The 24,885-nt window shown below is 47.4% G+C and overlaps 1 protein-coding gene across 1 annotated transcript in view; it reads right to left on the minus strand.

The window, feature by feature from the left end:
- Positions 1–24,885, minus strand: part of PLA2G4C (phospholipase A2 group IVC) — a 59,369-nt gene that overhangs the window by 31,631 nt on the left and 2,853 nt on the right. Inside the window, exons 3-11 of the mRNA XM_025365867.1 lie at positions 22,133–22,276; positions 21,111–21,191; positions 20,338–20,474; positions 15,958–16,147; positions 14,459–14,579; positions 12,065–12,205; positions 6,964–7,017; positions 4,681–4,710; positions 1,031–1,084 (exon numbers count right to left, since the gene is read on the minus strand). Coding sequence (XP_025221652.1) covers positions 1,031–1,084; positions 4,681–4,710; positions 6,964–7,017; positions 12,065–12,205; positions 14,459–14,579; positions 15,958–16,147; positions 20,338–20,474; positions 21,111–21,191; positions 22,133–22,276 — 952 coding nt within the window. The remainder of the gene's footprint in view (positions 1–1,030; positions 1,085–4,680; positions 4,711–6,963; positions 7,018–12,064; positions 12,206–14,458; positions 14,580–15,957; positions 16,148–20,337; positions 20,475–21,110; positions 21,192–22,132; positions 22,277–24,885) is intronic.

Here is a 24,885-nt window from a genome sequence, read left to right on the forward strand (position 1 = left end):
AAAATTCAAAAAAACAAAAAAACTTAATATAATATTTAAAAATATTATTACCTAATAGTAGCAAAGTTAATCCCTATAATTAAAATATTGTACATGTTATACATTTTTACTTGAGATTAAATCAAAATTCAATTTTTCCACATGTGCTGAAAATGTGATAGAAAGCTGAGTCCTGATACGTGTCGGTTAGGTCAAGCTTTTGCTTCATCTTTTTCAGATTTTTGAATAGTCAATAAATTTTGTCTGCTTTTTTTTCTTTTTCTTTTTTTCTTTCTTTCTTTCTTTTTTTTTTTTTTTGAGACACAGTCTCGATCTGTTGCCCAGCCTGGTGCATAGTGATGCAATCTCAGCTCACTGCAACCCCTGCCTCCCAGGTTCAAGCAATTCTCCTGCTTCAGCCACCCGACTAACTGGGACTACAGGTATGCACCACCACGCCCGGTTAATTTTTGTATTTTTAGTAGAAATGGGGTTTCACCATGTTGGCCGGGCTGGTCTCAGACTCCTGACCTCAAGTGATTCACCCACCTCAGCCTCCCAAAGTGCTGGGATTATAGGTGTGAGCCACTGTATCCTGGCCTCAAGTGATCTGCCCGCCTTAGCCTCCCAAGTGTTGGGATTATGGGTGTCAGCCACTGCATCCAGTCAGATTGCTAATGTTTACTGAGTGCCTTTATCTGCAAGGCACTGTCCTGTGTGCTTTTGATGAATTAACTCATTCATCATAACTACTATTATTATCACCCGCATGGCACAGAGGCAGAAACTGAGGCACAGAGAGGTTAAGGAACTTTTCAGAGGTCACAAAGCTCACATGTACCAAAGCAACATTCCTTCCAAGGGGGTCTGTACTCTCATCCACTCTGTGGTCATCCTGGCTGCCCAGTTACATGAGAATAAATGTCAGGAAATGCAGTTGCTAGAACAATTACATACAGGTCTCTCTTCTGCCATGAGTAGGAAAAGTACTGTGAATCTCCTTGCATAAAATATCTCTAGGCTTTGACCTTGCTGTTCCCCAAATACTCACCAAAAATACGGCGTCCAATGTATTTAGCATTTGCAACAGTCCTTCTCCATACATCTCCTAAGAAAATAGTAATAAAATTCAAACATTCTCCATCATGTGACTGTCATGCTTGATATTCAAAGCACCAGCAGACTGGTATAAAGCACTGCAGGGATCTGTAGCAGGAAGAAAGATCATTCTTCCATTCCATAAATATGTATGAAGCAATTAGTGGGCACCCGGCACTCTTTTGGCTGCTGGAATAGAGCAGTAAACAAGACAGATTTGTCCTCATGAACCTTCTATGGGTGGAGCCAGCCAGACACTGTAGACTGGCTACTCCAAGGCCCATTTCAAGCTCCCTTCCATGCCAACATTTCTCAGCTCACAGGCAGGAAGGGCAAATATTTCCCAGCCTCCCTTGCAGCTAGGGGAAGGTCAAGCTCTGGCCCATGCACACTGCTGGAGGCACTTCTGGAAAGTCCTTGCTCTCCTACTACGAAAGAGCAGGACAGCAAACATGTTGGATTAGAGGCATTGCTGGCATACCCCTCCCACTTGGAAGGACAAAACACTGTGTAGAGATTCACACTGTGAACTTTTTTATTTTCAAGAAGTGATTCAGGAATTGGACAGGAAATCTGAAGGAATCCACCGTCCCTTTGGAGGAACTGACGGGCTGCAGCCTATACTGTGACTCAAGTGAAGGGCTGCGAGTCCCCAGGGTGTGAGACAGGGAAAGACTGCGGGATACACGCCCCCACTTTCAGGGAGCCTGAAAGTCCAGTCTCTGGGGCAAGGCCTTAACCCTATTCAGTGCAGGATATGACTTGGGGAGGTTCATGGAATATAAGTAGGAGCTGCGGGAAGAACCCTGCATGTACTCTCAGATCCCAGTATGGACCCAGAGAAGCCATTCCTTACTGTTCCTCACAGGGCACCCTACAGTGGTCAGCCGAAAAGTTCAGGGGGTGGTGGCAGGTTGAAAGAAGCCTGCAACTGGGTTTCATGAGATAACTGTGGGTGCAGATGAACTTCCTTGGCCAGCGCTGGGACTGGGTCATGGGGTAAGCGAAAAGCAAGCTGCAGTTACGTGTATGCAGGATGCTGGCACATGGCTGGGTGGGATAGATGGGGAGGGGCATGGCCTGAAAGCAGTGGTTGCTATCTCTGCTATCTCTGCAGGGAAAGCTTATGACTTGGAGGCATTTGCAAGTTCTGCGCGCAGGCTGCCTGGAACTTAGCTTGCCGCTGCCAGTGGAACAGGGTGGGAGGAGATCTGCCTTGCCAAGTGTGTGGGATCTGCGTGGGGCTTACTGCCACCTGCCACTCCCCACTCCCTGCACAAACTCTTCTGTGCAGCAGAGGCAGAAACACTCCTCTCTGAATTATCAGCACACTGGCCTGGAAACCAACTCCGCCCCCGATACCCAACAGGGATTGCTGCTTGCCCCGCACAGGGAGAGTTAGAGCACAAAACTGCCTGATCCGGCCCACACCTGGCTTTGCCCTGCCACCGCCGTCCTGGTGGCTTAATACAAAGGATAGAAACTTTGGGGAACTCTATGGCTCTGCCTATTGCCTGAGAAACAAGAGTAGCCACCCTGGGCAACATAGGGCAAGTGAACATCCCATTGCTACTCCTGCAGCTGGTGCTCTACCTGCTGGGTGGAGGCCAACCAACACAGTCCATGACAGCATCTCCTGGTAGGATAACACTGCCCCCAGGAAGGAGAAAACGGCTGTATGTCCTCAGCTGTCACCACTGCATGCACCACTCTGGCTAACCAGGAGGTCCTGAGTCTGTCCACGTGATCCGTTCATTACTACCGTAACTAGCATTCAAGGAAGCCAAAATACTAAGGCTACCTATAACGGGAATCTCACAGAGCTTGTGTCTCTCTCCTGCCGCCCCCATTAGAGCTGGTGCTGCTACCCACTGCTGGGAGTCTCGAGGACAGGTGACATTACCGGATTCCTTGCAGACATTCCCCAGAAACAGCCTGAAGTGTGGCAGCTTCACTGGGTGGCTAGACCCAGAGGAACAACACTCATTGTAGTCTGGTGCCCAGTGACTCCTATCCTACGGGAATGGGGAGTGCACCATGTCCAGGGAACACCCCACGGGACAAAAGAATCTGGACATCAGGCCTTGAAAATCAGATCTTTCTGCTGGTGGGAAGTTTCTTTCAGCAGGGGCACAGTTTCAGTGCTGGGCTCAGCAGGGAAAGCCCACAGCTCTAACCCAACCATCAGACAGCCCTGGTGTGAGTGAAGGGTCTCGGAGAAGGGGATATCTTTCCCCTCTCTTCCATCGCCACAGGCACAGCTGGGGCTTCTCCCGTGGGAGCTCAGCATGGGTGCAACTGTCGACAGTCTTTCTGGAACACATCAGGGTGACGGCATCGCCGCAGGAGGAGCACCCTCTAGGTTTAGGCTTGCACAAGAGACAGATTCACAATTCCTCTCTACTTGGAACGCCAACATTCCTACAGATGAAAGAGGTGCCCGTCTGATCTGAATAGCTGGAGCACCGGATCACGAGTGTGTCTGAGAGGTGGATAGCTTTCCAGCTGACCTGGCAGGGGAGCTGAAGTGGCTCCAACCCTTCCACCTGATAAGACCTCGGTGCACAGCCAGGTGCGGTGGCTCACGCCTGTGATCCCAGCATTTTGGGAGGCCAAGTTGGGCGGATCACCTGAGGTCGGGAGTTCGAGACCAGCCTGACCAACATGGAGAAACCCCGTCTCTACTAAAAATACAAAATTAGCTGGGCGTGGTGGCAAGTGCCTGTAATCCCAGCTACTCGGGAGGCTGAGATAGGAGAATCGCTTGAACCCATGAGGCAGAGGTTGCAGGGTGAGCTGAGATCATGCCATTGCACTCCAGCCTGGGCAACAAGAGCCAAACTCTGTCTCAAAAAAATATATATATATCAGTGCAACTCACTGAGAGGTCCTCCAGTCACCTCTGTCAAGGCTGGGACCTTTGCTCACCATTGGGTGTTGCATTTACTCACATGCTTTAGCCACAATCACTTCCTATGCAGGCACACCTCCCCTACAGACCTGAAACCTGAACCATCACACCAGCCAATAAAATACTGGGGAAAAAAATTGCATGCCATGTGGGGAAGGAGTTAAGCTTCAAGAGACTTCTACCATTCCAACCCTGTAGGCAACAGTGAACTTGCTCACACAGTGAGCACACTGCTTCTACAACCAGCATATGAGAAAGCCATCACACAAAGACTCCCTATATCCAAGGAACTCTTACAGTCTTCACCCCTGAAAGCACCAAGGACCAAATTAGGCTATAATTAGCTAGGGACATTAAAGTCACATCCTTAAGCGGAAAAAAGAAAAAAAAAAAGTCAAATCAAACATAAATTCAAGAATAATTAAAAGAAATAGTCTACTCAAATGAGAAGGAACTAGAAAAGTAACTTTGGTAATATGATAAAACATGGTTCTACAGCACACCCCCAAAAGATCACATTACCTCTCCAGCAACAGATCCAAATCAAGATGAAATCTTTGAAATACCAGAAAAAGAGTTCAAATGGGCACCAAATGAATTATACATGTAATGTTCTTAGGACAATGGCTGGCCTCAAGCAAGCGTGCATTCCACATTATCATTAGGGATTCACGACGAAGTAGGATGCTTACCTCTCGGGGTCAGAAGATTCCTTAACAGGTCTGCAAAAGAGTAGAAGCAGGGGGAATGTTTAGCTGTACAACAAAGTCCCTAGTTATAACATAAAAAATACAGATGACCTGCAGGGATATTTCATTAATAGAAATGGCAGCCATGGGCTCCAATGGCAGCCAATGCCTCTCGAGAGCCAATTTTGCACCTCTCTTCCAACTCTGTCCTCAGTGACCTCATGTTGGTAGCTTGAAGTTTGGCCATGGTGGGAACATTTACACCACAGGAATTGGCAAACGCTACATATCAGGAGTTTTGTTTTTGTTTTTGAGAGAGAAAGCTTAGCAGACCCACTGGAGAAGTAACACTCAGACCCATCTCACACCTTTAGTTAGCCATTTGGAGGTTGGAGATAGATAGATTCCCTTTTTCAGTTTGTTTTTAACCAAGTTATGGTGAACACCGATGTCAAAGAACAACATCAGCCTGGGCACGGTGGTTTACACCTATAATCCCAGCACTTTGGGAGGCTGAGGCGGTGGATCACTTGAGGTCAGGAGTTCAAGACCAGCCTGGCCAACATGGTGAAACCCTGTCTCTACCAATAATACAAAAATTAGCCAGGCGTGGTGGCGCGCACTTGTAGTCCCAGCTACTCGGGAGGAGAGTCGCTTGAGCCTGGGAGGTGGAGGTTGCAGTGAACCGAGATCACACCACTGCACTCCAGCCTGGGCAACAGAGCAAAACTCTGTCTCAAAAAAACAAACAAACAAAAAAGTCAAAGGATAAGAACTAGTACAGTGACTGGCATACAGGAAGTCCCATGAATATGCATTAAATGAATGGTGAGTTGTTCAGGGTGTGAACTCAATAATGATCCTAAAAATATGATTAACATAAAATGAAATACTCCCATGTGTCAGGCTTTGCTCTAAGCATTTTACATACATGAGGTCATTTAAACCCCACATCAAATATATGAGACTGGGACTGTGTACTCTTGTCTCCATTTTAGGAAGGCAAAATTGGGTCACAAAGAATTTAAGCAGCTTTCCAGAGTCAGCAATGCAGGAGAAGCAGAGCCGGAATGTGGATCCAGGCAGACAGGCTTTGGATTTGAACCACCACACTATTCCCCTAGAGATCCACCACCCAATTCTCCTATAGAATCCTGCATCTGCGCTCACTGACCAGCAGCGTGGGTGAGTCATGCATCCTTCCCATGACTTGGTGGATCTCAGCAAAATGGAAAGGACAAAAGCATCTGCCTCTTAGGGTACTGAAGGGGTTAAATTTAAATGAGGGGCCAGGCTCGGTGGCTCATGCCTGTAATCCCAGCACTTTGGGAAGCCGAGGTGGGCGGATCACGAGGTCAGGAGATTGAGACCATCCTGGCTAACATGGTGAAACCCTGTCTCTACTAAAAATACAAAAAATTAGCTGGGTGTGGTGGCGGGCACCTGTAATCTCAGCTACTCAGGAGACTGAGGCAGGACAATGGCGTGAACCCGGGAGGCGGAGCTTGCAGTGAGCCAAGTTAGTGCCACTGCAGTCCTGCCTGGGCAAAAGAGCGAGACTCCGTCTCAAAAAAAAAAAAAAAAAGACCAGGTAATGATTGCTAATGTTTACTGAGTACCATTATCTACCAGGCACTGTCCTATGAGCTTTCAATGAATTAACTCATCAAATATTCATAACTACTATTTTTTTTTTTTTTTTGATGGGGGTTTTCACTTTTGCCCAGGCTGGAGTGCAGTGGTGCAATCTCCACTCACTGCAAGCTCCGCCTCCCAGGTTCACGCCATTCTCCTGCCTCAGCCTCCCACGTAGCTGGGACTACAGGTGCCTGCCACCGCACCGGCTAATTTTTGTATCTTTAGTAGAGACGGGGTTTCACCGTGTTAGCCAGGGGGGTCTCGATCTCCTGACCTCATGATCCGCCTGTCTCGGCCTCCCAAAGTGCTGGGATTACAGGCGTGAGCCACCGCGCCCAGCCCATAACTACTATTATTATCACCCGCATGGCACAGAGGCAGAAACTGAGGCACAGAGAGGTTAAGGAACTTTTCAGAGGTCACAAAGCTCACATGTACCAAAGCAACACTCCTTCCAAGGGGGTCTGTACTCTCATCCACTCTGTGGTCAACCTGGCTGCCCAATTATATGAGAATAAATGTCAGGAAATGCAGTTGCTAGAACAATTACATACAGGTCTCTCTTCTGCCATGAGTAGGAAAAGTACTGTGAATCTCCTTGCACAAAATATCTCTAGGCTTTGACCTTGCTGTTCCCCAAATACTCACCAAAAATGTAATTCCTATTGACTTCAGCGTTACCAAGAGCACTTCCCCATAAACCTGCCAAGAAAATAGCAATAAAATTCAAACATTCTCCATCATGTGACTGTCATGCTTGATATTCAAAGCACCAGCAGACTGGTATAAAGCACTGCAGGGATCTGCAACAGGAAGAAAGATCATTCTTCCATTCCATAAATATGTATGAAGCAATTAGTGGGCACCCGGCACTCTTCTGGCTGCTGGAATAGAGCAATAAACAAGACAGATAAGGTCCTTGTCCTCACGAACCTTCTATGGGCAGAGCCAGCCAGGTGCTGTAGACTGGCTACCCCAAGGCCATTTCAAGCTTCCTTCCATGCCAACCCTTCTCAGTCTACAGGCAGGAAGGGCAAATATTTCCCAGCCTCCCTTGCAGCTAGGGGGAGGTCAAGCTGTGGTCCATGCACATTGCTGGGGGAACTTCTGCAAAGTGCTTGTTGTCCTTCTCAGAAGGAGCAGGCCAGGTGTGGTGGCATGCAACTCTAGTCTCAGCTACTTGGGAGGCTGAGGCAGGAAGATTGCTTTAGGCCAGGAGTTCGAGACCTGTACTGGGCTATGATTGTGCTTCTGCACTGCAGCCTGAGTGACAGAGAGAGACCCTGACTTAAAAAAAAAAAAAAAAAAAAAAAAAAAGGTTGCAGCTTCATTGGATGCAGCAGCCATCCTGTGGTGTGGAGGAGTTCAGCATGAGGGTGACTGTTAATATGCTAAGGATGGAGGAGCAGAAACCCAGAATAAACCTAGGTCCTTCTGCTTAATGTTCCACAGCTAAACCAATGTCACCCAGCCACCTATCTTTGCATTATTTATGTATTTATTTTGAGATGGGGTCTTGCTCTGTGGCCCAGGCTGGAGTGCAGTGATGTGATCTCGGTTCAATGCAACCTCTGCCTCCCAGATTCAAGTGATTCTCCTGCTTCAGCCTCCTGAGTAACTGGGATTACAGGTATGCACCACCACGCCCTGGTAATTTTTGTGTTTTTTTAGTAGAGATGGGGTTTCACCATGTTGGCCCAACTGGTCTCGAACTCCTGACCTCAAGTGATCTGCCCGTCTCAGTCTCCCATAGTGCTGGGATTTCAGGTGTGAGTCACGGTGCCTGGCCTTTTTCTTTTGTAAGAAAATTAATCCCACATTTCCTCAGGGCACTGTGGTTGGTTAGCGACTTTTAGCCAAACATATTTGTATAGATACAGGAAGACATAAAAAATGAATAATCAGCCAGGGCCAGGTGCGTTGGCTCACGCCTGTAATGCCAGCATTTTGGGAGACTGAGGTGGGTGGATGAATTGAAGTCAGGAGTTTAAAATCAGCCTGGCTAACATGGTGAATCCCTATCTCTACTAAAAATACAAAAATTAGCTGGGCCTGGTGGTGTGCACTTAAGTCCCAGCTACTCGGGAGGCTGAGGCAGGAGAATCACTTGAACCCGGGAGGTTGCAGTGAGCAGAGATTGTACCACTGCACTCCAGCCTGGGCGACAGAGTGAGACTCCATCTCAAAAAAAAAAAAAAAGGAGAAGAAAACTCAAAGACACTATAGACATACCCATTGGGTTGGCTGGTATCCAAAAAACCCCAGAAAACAATAAGTGTTGATGAGGACGTGCAGAAATTGGAACCCTGGTGCACCATTGGGCAGAATATAAAATGGTACAGCCACTGTGGAAAATGGTATGGTCGTTTCTCAAAAAATAATTTTTTTTTTTTTTTTTGAGATGGCCCAGGCTGGAGTGCAATGGCACAATCTCGGCTCACTGCAACCTCCGCCTCCCAGGATCAAGCAATTCTCCTGCCTCAGCCTCCTGAGTAGCTGGAATTATAGGCAGGTGTCACCACACCCAGCTAATTTTGTATTTTTAGTAGAGATGGGGTTTCACCATGTTGGTCAGGCTGGTCTCAAACCCCCGACCTCAGGTGATCCTCCTGCCTCGGCCTCCCAAAGTGCTGGGATTACAGGCATGAGCCACCAGGCCCGGCCTCAAAATTTTAAAAATAGAATTACGACATACATGATCCAGCAATTCTACCTCTGAGTATGTACCCAAAAGAATTGAAAGCAAGGTCTCAAAAAGATATTCATAGACCCATGTGCATGGCAGCTTCCTTCACAACAGCCAAAAGATGAAAGCAATCCATGTGTCCATTGATGGATGAATTGATAAGCAAAATGTGGTATATTCGTACAATGGAATATGATTCATCCATAAAAAGGAAGGAATTCGAACACATGGTACAATATGGATGAACTTCAAAGTCATTTTCCTCAGTGAAATCAGACAGACATAAAAAGACAAAGTGCATGATTCCATTTACATGTCATACTCAGAGTAGTCAAACTCATAGAGGCAGAAGGTAGTATTGTGGTTGTCAGGGGCTAAGGGAGGGAGTGACAGGGAGTTAAGTGTTCAATGGGCATAGAGTTCCAGTTTTACAAGATGAAAAGGGTTATGGAGATGGATGGCGGTGATGGTTGCACAACATTATGAATGTATTGTATTTATACCACTGTACTAAACACTAAAATTGTCAAAATGGCAAAATTTATGCTATATGTATTTTGTAATAATAAATAAAAAGCACCCAGGTGTGTGAGGGGGGGATAAGAGACATGTACAGAACCACTTCAGTAGGTGATACACACACCCAAGGAAATAATAATGTTATAAGGAGCACCTGGGAGTGACAATTTCAGAATATCTGATGCCCAAGACCAGATTTAGCAAAAAGATGGCGGGGATAGGAGACAGGAGCCAGGCTTGGCAATATGAAGGACCCCTTCTGTTCAGACAAGAGAAAGGGGGAAGATCCCCTTCATCCTACCTCATTCCTCTCCCTGAGAACACTCCTCCATCTACCAGGTTGCCGGAGCTGGAACCTTTAATGTCATCTCTGATTCGCCTTACTCTCCACATCCAATCCAGGTGTAATTCTTCTTCATCCATCTCCAGGTTTCCAGAGTCCATCCACTTCCCTCCCATATCCACTATGGTACCCAACCTTAAACTGCCATTATCTGTCACCAGGACCATTAGCTTCTCAACTGCTCCCAACTTCTAAGTTTGCACACCCACCCCTAATCTATGCTGAGAGAGAGATCGATTTTTTCCAATATAAACTGAATCAGGTCACCACCCTAATTAAACTGCCTCCCTGGCTCTCCAATCACACTTGGAATACAAACTAAACTTCATCTGTGTCCTTCAGGGTCCCATATGATCTGGACCTTGCCTACCTCTCCAGCCCTCTCTCACAGCCTCATTCAGGAGGCTCCAACCTCACTGGTCTTCTCATTGGTTCTAGAGTAAGACAAGCATGGTCCTGGCTTAGGGTCTGATATGGTTAAGTTTTATGTCCCCACCCAAATCTCTCGAGTTCTAATCCCCAGGTGTTGAGGGAGAGACTTTGTGGGAGGTAATTGGATCATGGGGGCAGTTCCCCCCATGCTGCACTCATGATAGTGAGTGAGTTCTCACGAGATCTGATGGTTTTATAAGTGTTGGGTAGTTTGTCTTTGGCTTGCTCTTCTCTCTTCTGCCACCATGTGAAGAAGGTTCTTGCTTACCCTTTGCCTTTTGCCATGATTGTAAGTTTCCTGAGGTCTCCCCAGCCATGTGAAACTGTGAGTCAATTAAACCTTCTTTGTCTACAAATTACCCAGTCTCGGGTAGTATCTTTATAACAGTATGAAAATGGACTAATACAAGGTCTCTGTATTTGCTCTTCCCTCTGTCCATGTGCTTTTCCCCTAAGATATCTGCATGGCTTCACTTTTCATCAAGTCCACACTCAAAGGCCATCTCCTGTCAGAAGCTCGACCACCAATTAAAAATAATACTGTGGTCACTCTCCAGCCCCTTATCATGAATTATTTTTCAAGATAGCATTTACTATGATCTGACATTATAATATATATTTATTTTTGTGTGTGTTCATTCATCATCTCCTTCCCTGGAGTGCAAACTTCATTAGGGAATGAGCCTTCACTGTCCTGCTCATGACTGAATCCCCTGCATTTAAAATAATATCAGGGTCCCAGCATGTCTCAAAAGTGTATGCTAAAATCATGGTGATTCAACCATCCTTGAATTACTACCATGTGCTGGGCACTGGGCTGAGTACTTTATTTGTGGATTATGCCTAACTCTCATACCCACATTTTGAGATAAGTACTTTCCCTATGAGAAAACCGAGGCTCAGGTAACATAAATGACTTTCTCAAGCTGGCATTATTTGTCCCGTGTAGGGGAGCTGTCTGCCTAGCAGGGTAATGCCTTCAGACCCTGAGTTCTCAGAAGATTATGAAGCCACAACTAAAAGTGATACCAGTGTGTAAGCTACAGTCAAGGACATTTAATCAAGTTCTGATTTTACTCACTATCACTGTTTTGATTATTTTTGGTTTTTGTTGTAATTTTTTCTGGAAATACTCTGTTTTAAAAAAATTGTATGCCCCTTGCTTTGCTGGTGCCCAAAACACATTCTAGTTTTTTTTTGTTGTTGTTGTTTGTTTGTTTTGAGACAGGATCTTTCTCTGTCATCCAGGCTGGAGGGCAGTGGTGGATCATAACTCACTGCAGCCTTGAACTCCCAGGCTGAAGTGATCCTTCCACTGCCTCAGCCTCCTGAGTAGCTAGGACCCATAGGCACATGCCAACATGCCCGGCTACTTTTTAAGTTTTTGTAGAGACACAGTGTTGCTATGTTTCCCAGGTTGGTCTCAAACTCCCAGTCTCAAGGGATCCTCCCATATCAGCCTCCCAAAGCACCATGTCATCCCAAACACATTCTGAATCTGCTTATTGGAAGCCACAGCCCTGGACTTGAGCCCCTCTATTAAGCTCTCTCTCCTGGATTGTTTGATAGGATATCATGTATCTGACACATTAAGGAGACCTTTGAGAGACACTGAAGACTCAGCAGGAGGAACACACCATTCCTCTTTCTGGAAGCATACCAAGTCCTTTTCTTTCCCCCAAAAAATGTAAGAGCTGGGCAAAGCTAGACCCTCTTACCTCTCCTCCACTTCCCACCCCCATTTAATCCCCTCTGACCCCAGCACTGACCTCTCAGGAAAGACAGGTCTCTCTCAGGGTGAGTTCTGACCAGTCTTCCCTTCTTGAATTTGCTTCCGAAGTGGGTTATGGAAACATAGGCCCCCAGTGCAGGGAAGCCAGCATGATGAGGGGTGAACTCGAACCAGGTCTCTGCAGAGGAAATACAAGGGCAAGTGAGTCCCAGCACAGAACTTGGAACGTAGCAGGTGTGCAGGAAAAGAAAATCTATTAATGAGGAATTACAACCATGCCAGGAGAATGTCAGAGATGGACCGTGTGGTGTCAGAAACCACTGGGGATCTCATCCTCAGACCTGAGTCTTTACACTGCTGGTGGCAGCTCATAACTTCCACAGCAGCCTGTTTCCAGTATTTTCCAGAGCTTGAACCCTCAGCCCTGCCTCTCTCTTCCGTCTCATTGTGGCTACAATTCCATGGAACCCTGGAGTGCAAAGGAAGAGTGTAGCCACATGATTGCATGGAGGTTTGTCTGTGGGCATAAATCTAATGCATGATTCCAATGTGAGTCATTAGAATATTCCAGGCAAGAAAATGACATGATCAGATTTTCATCCTGGAAACTTCCATTAGGTAGCCAGGGAAGGAGGCGGACAGCTTGGGATGGGCAGGCCAGTGAGGAACTAATTACAAGAGTCTCCCAGGAGACTGGGAGACCTGGTCTGGGGGTGACGTAGAAGAGCACAAAGGATGAATATGAGGAGGGGGTGATTTCTAGGGCTGGGAAGGACTGAATTTGTGGGGCCTATGGAATGGATGGAGTCAGCTCTATCTGCTCTGGTGAGAAAACAGCACAAGGAAACACACTGAGGAGAGAGATAAAACATTCACGGCTGGGCGCGGTGACTCACGCCTATAATCCCAGCACTTTGGGAGCCCCAGACGGGTGGATCACCTAAGGTCAGGAGTTTGAAACCAGCCTGATTGACATGGTGAGACCCTGTGTCTACTAAAAATACAAAACTTAGCCAGGTGTGGTGGCGCATGCCTACAATCCCAGCTACTTGGGAGGTTGAGGCAGGAGAATCACTTGAACCCGGGAGGCATAGGTTGCTGTGAGCTGAGATCATGCCATTACACTCCAGCCTGGGCAACAAGAGCAAAACTCTGTCTCAAACAAACAAACAAACACCATTCACACTGAGGGCTTCTGAGCCTTGAGATGCCGGGAGATGTCCAACCATTGGTAACTGGTAACATTGCCTGATATATCGTGAGAAGCCAGGACACAGTTGCTGAACAAGTAAGTGCACAAGTAAGTGCTTAGGAAATAGGGTAAAGAGGTGTGGATCTCAGGAGAGAGATGAGCTCAAAAGAGAAACTGGAATGACTGGAGAGCTGCCAGCATTTGGGTGACAATTGGACCTATGGAGAAGGAAGACATCTAAAAAGTGACAGATGGCTGGGAGCCGTGGTTCACGCCTGTAATCCCAGCACTTTGGGAGGCTGAGGCAGGTGGATCACCTGAGGTCAGGAGTTCGAGACCAGCCTGACCAACATGGAGAAACTAAAAATACAAAATTAACCGGGCGTAGTGGCACATGCCTATAGTCCCAGCTACTAGGGAGGCTGAGGCAGGAGAATCGCTTGAACCTGGGAGGCGGAGGTTGCAGTGAGCCGAGATCGTGCCATTGCGCTCCAGCCTGGACAACAAGAGAGAAACTCCGTCTCAAACAAAACAAAACAAAACAAAACAAAACAAAACAAAAGTGAGAGACAGCCTTTCCCACCCACCCCACCATCCTTCAAACATCCCTTATTATAGTTTTCTTTCCTTTTTTTTCTTTTTTCCTTCCCGTCCTCTCTTTTTTCTTTCTTTTTTCTGGGGGGGGGGACAGGGTCTCACTTTGTCGCCCAGGCTGTAGTGCAATGGTGCAATCACAGCTCACTGAAGCCTTGAATTCTGGATATCCAGTGATTCTCCTGCCTCAATCTCCTGAGTAGATTCTTCAGGTTCCTGCCACCATGCCTGACTATTTTATTGTGTTTTTTTGTTTTGTTTTGTTTTGCTATTTAATGTTGCTGTTGTTTTGAGATGGGGTCTCACTATGTTGCCCAGGGTGGTCTCCAACGCCTAGTTTCAAGCAATCCTCCCACCTCAGCCTCCCAAAGCATTGGGATTACAGGCATGACTGGGATTACAGGCGTGAGCCACCATGTTGACCTCTTAAAGGTTTTCTTGATCCATGCAAAGCAAGTGCGTGTCCTCTGGTCACTTCTGGGACTTCCCTCTTCTCTCCTCTAAGCTGAGCACCCTGTTTTCCGCAATCCTGAGCCCTTCCCTCTTCCTGGGCTCCCCAAGGGAAGGGCAGGGAAACACTCTTCCATTTCACTCCATGCCGTTCCGTCCCTTACTACCTCTCCCTCCCTCTAAATGTTTGCTTACCCTGTGCTTTTGCCTCCTGCCAGGAGGGTTGTAGGTCGTTGTCAATGGCTGCAAATATCGGGTAGGGTAGTGTCCCTTCTTCCACGGGCTTCTTCATATTGGACAAATGGGACTCCGGCAGCTTTGGGAGAAGGGGCCAAGACGAAGTGTGAGGGAGCATATGGGTCCCACAGGGTGGAACCTCTGCACGTAGGCCAACTTTTTTTTTTAGAGGGGTCTCAGTCTGTCACCCAGGCTGGAGTGCAGTGGTACAATCATGGCCCACTGCAGCCTCAACCTCCTGGGCTCAACCAATCCACCTGCCTCAACCTCCCAAGTAGCTGGGACTACAGATGCATGTCACCATGCCCGGCTAATTTATTTTTTGATAGAGACAGGCTCTTGCTATGTGGCCCAGGCTGGTCTCGAACTCATGGCTTCAAGCAATCCTCCTGCCTCGGCCACCCAAAGTGCCTGGATAGGCTAGGTGCAGTGGCTCATACCTATAAATCCCAGCACTTTGGGAGGCTGAGGTGGAAGGATCACTCGAACCCAGGATTTGGAGACCACTCTGAGCAATGAAGCAAGACCCTGTCTCTACAAAAAAATAAAAAATAAAAGACAATTAGTCAGGCACAGTGGTGGGTGCCTGTAGCCCCAGCTACTTGGGAGGCTGAGCTGGGAGGATTGCTTCAGCCCTGGAGGTCAAGGCTGCAGTGCACTCCAGCCTGGGTGACAGAGTGAAACCCTGTCTTAAGAACAAACAAAACAACAACAAAAGCCCAAAGTGTTAGGATAGGCTGGATGCAGTGGCTCATACCCATAATCCCAGCACTTTGGGAGGCTGGGGTGGGAGGATCACTTGAACCCAGTAGTTGGAGGATTGCTTGAGCTCAGGAGTTTGAGACCAGCCTGGGCAATATAGTGAGATCCCTGTCTCTACAAAAAAAAAAAAAAATTAAAATTAGCCAGGTATGGTGGTGCATGCCTGTTGCCCCAGCTTACTCAAAAGGCTGAGGCAAGAGGATTGCTTGAGCCCACAAGGTCAAAGCTACAGTGAGCCACGATCCCGCCACTGCGCTCCAGCCTGGGTGACAGAGCAGGACCCTTTCTGAAAAATGAAATGAAATGAAATGAAATAAAATAGTGAATTCAAGACATCAAATGGCCAAGGAGGGATGGAGAGGAAAGTTGTCTTGGGTCTGAGACTTTCCCTATTTTTGCCTTATTCCATCATAATTCCTCATTGTTCTTCTTGCCCTGGATGTCTGTGTATCTTTCTAGTAAATCATATCACTTTATTTTTTGCATAAATGAATAAGAATCAGTTTCTGTCACTTGCAACCACAGTCATTCTGATATACTTAAGTTTTGAGGCATCCATCGAAATGCCCAGATTTTGATGTCTTGAAAGTCCTGAAAGACTTAAAAGGTGTGCCAGTCAGTATCTTTGGCAACCTCACGCCCTGAGACCCCTTGCTCCTACCCCCACCCCAGGTCCCCAGCGGGGAATGACTTACTTCTCTGGTTTGCTTGGAGATAACCATGTAGGCCCAGAAGTCGGTCAGAGAGTAATTCTCAGACCTCGCTGCTTGGATGGTTTTCTGTAGGCTCTTAGCCAAGTCCCACTCCTGTCGGCTAAATCGATGTCTCAGGTCAGCCTCGAGAGCTTCCATGTCACCATCATTGGTGTAGAGAGAAGATATTGCCCTGGAGGACAGAGGAAGAGAGTGAGTTCGGCATTGTATGTGTGGACGATGATGACTGGGGAAGGATGCGTGGGAGGAGGTCCTTCACAGGAACACCTGCCTCACGGAGAGGGCGACACGCAGAGGAAATGGAAAATTTACATTAAATAAATATAACTGCAGAACGATCAGGGTCAAAGGAGGAGGCTCAAAATCATCTGGGACAATCCTTCTATTTCACAGGCAGGAAAATGAGAGCATGATGGGAGAAAGGCCTCATCTGAGTCAAATGTTTTTTGCAGCCAGCATTTATTAAAGGTTTACATGTGACAGCAACAAACTGTCTTTAGTCTTTTAGACCTATTAACTCACATAATCCTAGAAAAATCAATGAAAGGGACCAGGTGTGGTGGCTTATGCCTGTAATTCCAGCCCTTTGGGAGGCCGAGGCGGGAGGATTGCCTGAGGTCAGGAGTTTGAGACCAGCCTGGTCAACACAGTGAAACCCCGTCTCCACTAAAAATACAAAAAAATTAGCCAGGCGTGGTGGCATGCAGGGTGGTGGGCACCTGTAGTGCCAGATACTCAGGAAACTCCGTCTCTACTAAAAACACAAAAATTAGCCAGGCACGGTGGCACATGGCTGTGGTCCCAGCTGCTCAGGAGGTTGAAGCAGAGGAGTCACTTGAACCTGGGAGGCCGAGGTTGCAGTGAGCCGAGATTGTGCCACTACACCCCAGCCTGGTGACAGAGCACAACTCCGTCTAATAAAAAAAAAAACAAAAAAAACTTGATATTCATTTGTTCACTCAATAAATATATGTGTGTGTGTATATATATATATATAAAATATATATGTATGTATATATATCTTTTTAAATTTATAAAGAAAAGAGGTTTATTTAGCTCACAGTTCTGCAGGATGTACAAGAAGAAGCATGGTGCAAAAAGCTTCTACTCATGGCAGAAGGCAAGGGAGCTGATGTGTCACATGGAGTCTATATATCTATATATAATTTTTTTTTTTTGAGACAGGTCTTGCTCTGTTGCCCAGGCTCAAGTGCAGTGGCATGATCTTGGCTCACTGCAGCCTCAAATCCCTGGGCTCAAATGATCCTCCCACCTCAGCCTCCCAAGTAGCTGGAACCACACTACTCACCAGGTGCATCATCATGCCCTGCTCAATTTTAAATTTATTTTCTGTAGAGACAGAGTCTCACTATGTTGCCCAGGCTGGTCTCAAGCTTGCGGCCTCGAGCAATCCTCCCACCTCAGCTTCCCAAAATGCTGGGATTATAGGTGTGAGCCACTGTGCCTGGGCTCAATAAAAATTTTTGATGTTCTTAATGCTGCTTATTGGGTGCTATCTACACTCACACCATCCAATGTATTAAACACACATCGTAGCTCTTGAGCCCTTGAAGTGTGGCTAGCGTGATTTTAAATTTTTATTTCATTTTAATTAGCTTAAATGTAAACACTGGTACTCCATTCAGTTACTGGGAAAGTCTGAAGTATGTTTGGAACAAGCTGGGTATGAAAAGCTCTTTCCTTTAACATCTTTTTTTTTTTTCTGGAGACGGAGTCTTGCTCTGTCACCCAGGCTGGATGGAGTACAGTGATTTGATCTCGGTTCACTGCAACCTCTGCCTCCTGGGTTCAAATGATTCTCCTGCCTCAGCCTCCCAAGTAGCTGGGATTACAGGCACCCGCTACCACAACCAGCTAATTTTTATATTTTTAGTAGAGACAGGGTTTTACCATGTTGGCCAGGCTGGTCTCAAACTCCTGACCTCAGGTGATCCACCCGCCTCGGTTTCCCAAAGTGCTGGAATTACAGGCGTGAGCCACTGCCCTGGGCCTCCCTTAACATCTAATGAGACTTCTGCATCCAACTTGGAATGCGCTGAGTATAAAAGGTCCAGCAGCTTTCAAAGACTTAGTCTGACAAAAGGAATGTCAAATATCTCATTAACAATGTTTTTCTTAATGATGTGTCAAAACGCTAATGTTTTGGATATATTGGGTTAAAGAAAATTGATCATTCATTTCACTGTTTCTTTTTACCTTCTTGAAGAGGCTACTAGAAAATTTAAAATGGGCCAGACATGGTGGCTTATGCCTGTAATTCCAGCACTTTGGGAGGCTAGGGCAGGCAGATCACCTGAGGCCAAGAGTTTGAGACCAGCCTGGCCAACATGGTGAAACTCCACCTCTACTAAAAATACAAAAATTAGCTGGGTGTGGTGGCAAGTGCCTGTAATCCCGGCTAATTGGGAGGCTGAGGCAGGAGAATCGCTTGAACCCAGGAGGTGGAGGTTGCAATGAGCCAAGATCGCGCCACTGCACTCCAGCCTGGGCAACGAGAGCGAGACTGCATCTCCAAAAGGAGAAAAGAAAAGAAAAGAAAAAAGAAAGAAAGAAAATTTAAAATGATAGAATAGATGAGATATGGCTCATGGTATACAGTACTACTGGATAGCTCAGGTTGGGACGCTTTGTATATGTTTCATCATTTAAATCTCAAAGAGTCCTGTGAAATCAGCAAGTTATCCTCCTCAACAGTGGAGGAAACCAAGGCACAAAGAAGTATGTCTGGGCTCATAACAGCCCACGAAGGACAGCTCCAGGAACTAACCCAAAGCTGTTGGAATATAAGGCTTTTGTTGTTGTCATTTGTAGAGATGGGGTCTCGCTATGTTGTCCAGGCTAGTCTTGAACTCCTGGGCTCAAGAGATCCTCCCACCTCGACCTCCCAAAGCACTGAGATTACAGGTGTGAGTCCCTGTGTCCAGCCAGGTCTTAACCACTGCAGCCTTGGAAAGATTACAGAAGAAATCATGTGGTTCCTATCTCAACAGCGCCCCCTGGAGTTCTGCAATGTGCAGTTCGGCTAAATCCTCATGCCATGTCACTCAACACGTTAGATGAGCCTTGGAGGAATAGAGGAGGGGTCCTAGGTGTGACTCTGCAGTACCTTTCCCACTCCCAGGCTCTGCAGATCTGCTCTTCCTGCTGTCGTCCCCATGAACCTCATCCTCCACACCCAGCTCAGAACCCAGCTCCAGATCAAACTTTGAGCACAGAAAGGAAAACAAATCATGCCAGCCAGGTTCAACATTCATGCCTCTGCCCAGCCTATCTCACTCGAGCCTCCGCTGCTCTGCCCAGCCTTACCTCCTGCTCGGAAAATGTGCCAAGATCGATTAGTCATGTCTGCCCTGGGCTTGGAAACAAACATGCAGACGTGAGTGTTTCATACCTGCCATCTGGGGCCTCCTGAATGAGACAGTCCTACACAAATTAATGCAATACTTTATCACGGAGGCTGAGAAGTTAAAAGGGCTGTATTCTATCCACCTGCAGTGTGAAAAGTGCACCTGAACCTGTAAATCCTCCTTTAAATTCAGAAGGTAGTATTATTATGCTTTGTCCACAGCAGTTTTGTGTAGTAAAGAAAGATACTTCGTGTTTTTCCCTGCTTCCTGGTGCAGAGTTCCTAAAATCCTTGGAATTGTTTTTTAGAATTTTTGGGTTTTTTTTTTTTTTGAGACAGGGTCTCTCTGTCACCCAGGCTGGTGTGCAGTGTGTGACTGTAGCTCAAGGCAGCCTCAGCCTCCCAGGCTAAAGCAATCCTCCTGCCTCAGCTTCCTGAGCAGCTGGGACCATAGGCATGCACCACCACACCTGGCTAATTTTTTCACGTTTTGTAGAGATGGGGTCTAGCTATGTTGCCTAGCCTGGGTCTCAAACTCCTGAACTCAAGCGATCTTCCTGCCTCAGCCTCTCAAAGTGCTCGGATTACAGGCATGAGCCACCACACCTGGCCCAGCCTTTGTAATACACCAGCAAATGTAAAGTAAAGTGTGTTCCTGAGTTCTGTGAGCTATTCCGGTAAATTATTGAACATGAGGAGGAAGCTGTGGGAAACCCCAAACTAGTGCCAGTCGGTCAGAAGTACCAGCGGCTAGGTAATTGCAACTCGTGTGCGAAGTGGGGGCAGTTTTTAGGGACTGAGCCCCTTTAACCTGTTGGAATCTGGCCTGAACTCCGGCAGACAGCGCCAGAATTGCTCAGCATTGCAGGATACCCAGCTAGTATCAGAGAGCTCAAGAGGCAGCGCTGGAAAAACCACACACATTTGGTGTCAGGAGGAAAACAATAATCCCATTTATGTGTCAGAAAGCAATCTGAAACACGAGTGACACTTACCAAGTGGATCCGGAGACCCCTGCGAGGTACGTGACAGCATCCAACAGGCCCTGTTCTTTCATCTCACTCAGGACCCCAAGGCAGGCAATGTGAGCCCGCAGTCCTCCGCCTGAGCCCAGCACAGCAACAACTGGGGCCTAGGCATTGGGGAGAGAATCAATCAGAGGTTCAGAGCCTGAGGATGGAGGTGGGAACAAGAAGAAGGGTACCTAGGGCCAAGCACCGTGGCTCACGCCTGTAATCCCAGCACATTGGGAGGCCGAGGCGGGTGGATCACTTGAGGTCAGGAGTTCAAGACCAACCTGGCCAATATGGTAAAACCCCATCTCTACTAAAAATACAAAAATTAGCTGGGTGTGGTGGCGCACACCTGTAATCCCAGCTGTTTAGTGGGCTGAGGCAGAAGAATAGTTTGAACCTGGGAGGTGGAGGTTGCAGTGAGCCAAGATCATGCCACTGCACTCCAGCCTGGGAGACAGAGCGAGACCTTGTCTCAAAAAAAAAAAAAGAAAAAAAGAAAAAAAGAAAAAGAAAAAGAAAGGAGGAGGAGGAGGAGGAGGAGGAGAAGGATAAGAAGACCTAGGATCTCCCTTAGGCAGGGGCAATGTCTGTCCCATAGAAGTTCATATCCTTCTATTTCTGTCCCATAGAAGGTCGTATCCTTCTATTTCCTCCCTTTGGTCCAGCTCTCCCTGGCTGAGATGGGCCCTGGACACTGGGCACAGAGGGGGCGATCCTGGGATCTCTGGGGCCACCCTCCTCCCCTCACTTACCTCATCGGCCTCAATATGTAGCTTCTTCAGAGCTTTCAGCACATGAAGTCTTCGTCTCTCCACAGCCGCCTTTTCTTCTTTCTGGAGCCCAGGAATTATGGAAACCTCAGAACTTCCCAGGAGAAAACACAAAGAAGTCCAGAAAATTCACAGGGAAAAGGGATAAAACACAGAATTTGACCTAGAACCAGGCTGTCCGAGCAGGTAGCCACCAGCCCATGGGTACATGGTTTCCTTTTGGGGTGAGGAAAATATTCTGAAACTAGATAGAGGTGATGGTTGTACAATACTGTGAATGCATTGAATGCCAGTCAATTATTCACTTTTCAAATTGGTTAATTTTGGGGCCAGATGCAGTGGCTCACACCTGTAATCCCAGCACTTTGGGAGGCCGAGGTGGGTGGATCACTTGAGCCCAGGAGCTCAAGACCAGCCTGACTAACATGGTGACCTCCCTTCCTTCCTTCCTTCCTCCCTCCCTCCTTTCTCTCTCTCTCTCTCTCTCTCTCTTTTTTGAGACAGAATCTTGCTCTGTTGCCCAGGCTGGAGTGCAGTGGTGCAATCTCAGTTCACTGCAACCTCCACCTCCCCGGTTCAACGATAAGACAGGGTCTTGCTCTGTTGCCCATCACCAGTGCGGTGGTGCAATCATAGCTTACTGCAGCCTTGAGCACCGGGACTCAAGTGATCCTCATGTCTCAGCCTCCCAAGTAGCTTGGACTACAGGTGTGTACCACTATGCTTGGCTAATTTTAAAAAATACTTTCTTTTATTGTAGAGATAGGGTTTCACCATGTTGCCCAGGCTAATCTCGAACTCTGGGACTCAAGAGACCTTCTTGCCTCAGCCAACAAAAGTGTTGGGATTACAGGCATGGGCCACCATGCCCAACCTTCAGCTCTTTCCATCTATCTCCACCAAGCGAGAGGAACGGTCACAGCCCTCACCTCTTGACACTCACTGTGCATTCCATTACACAAATGCTCTGCTTCCCCGCAGTGGTCAGCTCTGAGACGACTTACCTTCCCATGGTGCACTGCGGTCAGAAAATTCTCAGTCCTCCTGCCGAACAAATGGCTCTTCTTAGACCTGTGTCCACTGTTGGGCTTGCAAAGACAGTGGGGGAGGGCCGGGACTGTCACGGGCTCATGGGTTCTTCTTGTCCACTGCCCAGACAAAACCAATGTGAACAGCAGGTGTTGCAGCAAAGAGTGAGAGTTTAATAATCTCAGGGGCGGCCAAGAGAGGAGAATGGGAGAAATGGGAGAAATGTTTCAAGCGCATCTCTCTGAAAATTTGGAGGCTAGGGTTTTTCCTCTCTGTCTTTCTCTTTTTCTCCTCTCTCTCTCTCTCTCTAGATGAAGTTTCCCTCTTGTTGCCCAGGCTGGAATGCATTGGCATGATCTTGGCTCACTGCACCCTCCACCTCCTGGGTTCAAGCAATTCACCTGCCTCAGCCTCCCGAGTAACTGGGATTACAGACATGTACCACCATGCCCAGCTAATTTTTGTATTTTTAGTAGAGATGGGGTTTCTCCATATTGGCCAGGCTGGTCTCGAACTCCTGACCTCAGGTGATCCGCCCGCCTCGGCCTCCCAAAGTGCTGGGATTACAGGCTTGAGCCACCGCGCCCGGCCGAGGCTAGGGTTTTTTAAGGAAACTTTGGTGGGCAAGGAGCTGGGGGAACTGAAACAATTGATCGGGTATGGATGAAATCACAGACCAAAACTGTCTTTGTATGGCTGAGTCAGTTCCTGGTAGTGGGTCTCAGGACCAGGTGGTAGCTCTTGGTCTGCCAAAATGCTCACTCTGAAAACTATCTCAAAGACAAGTTCTTTTTTTTCTTTCCTTAAAAAAACAAAAACAAAAACAAAACATTATTGCCAGGAGCAGTGGCTCATGCCTGTAATCCCAGCACTTTGGGAGGCCGAGGCAGGCAGACCACTTGAGGTCAGGAGTGACCAGAAGACAGGAGTGTGACCCTCTGTCACGCCCGGACAGGGCCACTAGAGGGCTCCCTGGTCTAGCGGTAACGCCAGCGTCTGGGAAGATGCCCGTGGCCTAGCGGACCTTGGTCTAGCAGTCACATCAGTGCCTAGAAAAAGCACCCATTACTTAGCAGACCTAGAGAAGACTGCTCCACCGCCTCTTGTGGAGGGCCTGACTGGTGTCAGCCGCCCACAGCCATCCGGAGGCCTAACTGTCTCCCTGTGATGCTGTGCTTCAGCGGTCACGCTCCTGTTTCACTTTCATGTTCCACTCTGTACACCTGGCTCCGCCCTCTACAGAGCAGCAGCAAAATTAGTGAAAGTATTAAAGTCTTTGATCTTTCTGAAAAGAGCATAGAAGAAATAATGACATAAGCTGTCTTCTCTCTCTCTGCCTTGGCTACCTAACAGGGAAGGGCCCCCTGTCTGGTGGACACGTGACTCACGTGACCTTATCAATCACTGGAGATGACTCACACTCTTTACCCTGTCCCTTATTATCCACTAAATAACAGCGCAGCCAGGCATTCGGGGCCACTATCGGTCTCCCCGTCTTGGTGGTAGTGGTCCCCCAGACCAGCTGTCTTTTCTTCTCTGTCTTGTGTCTTTATTTCTACGATCTCTCACTTCCGCACACGGGGAGAAAGATCCACAGACCCTGTAGGGCTGGTCCTTACAGTGGTGCAATCATAGCTCACTGCAGCCTCCAACTCTTGGGCTCAAGCAATCCTCCTGCCTTGGCCTCCTGAGTAGCTGGGGCTAGAGGCATGCACCACCATGCCTCTAAAACTTTGCCTGTGGCAAAGTTTTAATTTTTTTGTAGAGATTGAGGTCTCACTATGTTGCCCAGGCTGGTCTTGTTCTCCTGGGCTCAAGCAATCCTCCTGCCTTAGCCTCCCAAGAAGTGGGGATTACAGGTGTTAGCTACCACAGTCCACTAAAAAGATGAGTTCTATAGGTTTCACAATAGCGATGTTATTTACAGAAGTGGTTGGGGAAGTTATAGATCTTGCGACCCCTGGTTACATGACTCTGGAGCACATATAGAAAAGGAAGCTAAGGGATGGCAGGTCATTGTTTAACCCACAACTGTTGTTTAGCAAAGTTCCAGCACCTTCATGATTCTAACCTTGTCTTATGAATGTGGCTTCAGGCCGGGCACAGTGGCTCATGCCTGTAATCCCAGCACCTCGAGAGGCCGAGGTGGGTGGATCACTTGAGATCAGGAGTTGGAGACCAGCCTGACCAACATGGTGAAACCCTGTCTCTACTAAAAGTACAAAAGTCACCTGAGCATGGTGGTGGGCGCCTGTAATCCCAGCTACTCAGGAGGCTGAGGGAAGAGAATCGCTTGAACTCAGGAGGTGGAGGCTGCAGGGAGCAGAGATCACGCCATTGCACTCCAGTCTGGGCAACAAGAGTGAAACTCTGTCTCAAAAATAAATAAATAAAAAGTAAATGAATGTGACTTCAATCTCTCAACAAGGACTGGGGGTCAGTTTTCTTCGTCTCAAAGTTTAACTATGAATTAAATTCCTCTCATGGTAATTTTGGCCTCTGCACTAGAAGAAGAAAAAAAAAAAATCTAGCCTGTGAGGTTAGAAACAAGATGGTCAGTCATGTTAGCTTTCTCTCATTACTTTCATTTCTGCAAAGGCAATTTCAAGATCCCTGTTATGAAATTAATCGGCTTCCCCCCACCACCTCCAAATTCATGTGTTGGACTTGTAACCTCCAGAACCTCAGAATGTGACTGTATTTGGACATAAGATTCTTTTTCGTTGCT

The sequence above is a fragment of the Theropithecus gelada genome, chromosome 19, assembly GCF_003255815.1.
Source record: "Theropithecus gelada isolate Dixy chromosome 19, Tgel_1.0, whole genome shotgun sequence".
Taxonomy (NCBI): Eukaryota; Metazoa; Chordata; class Mammalia; order Primates; family Cercopithecidae; genus Theropithecus; species Theropithecus gelada.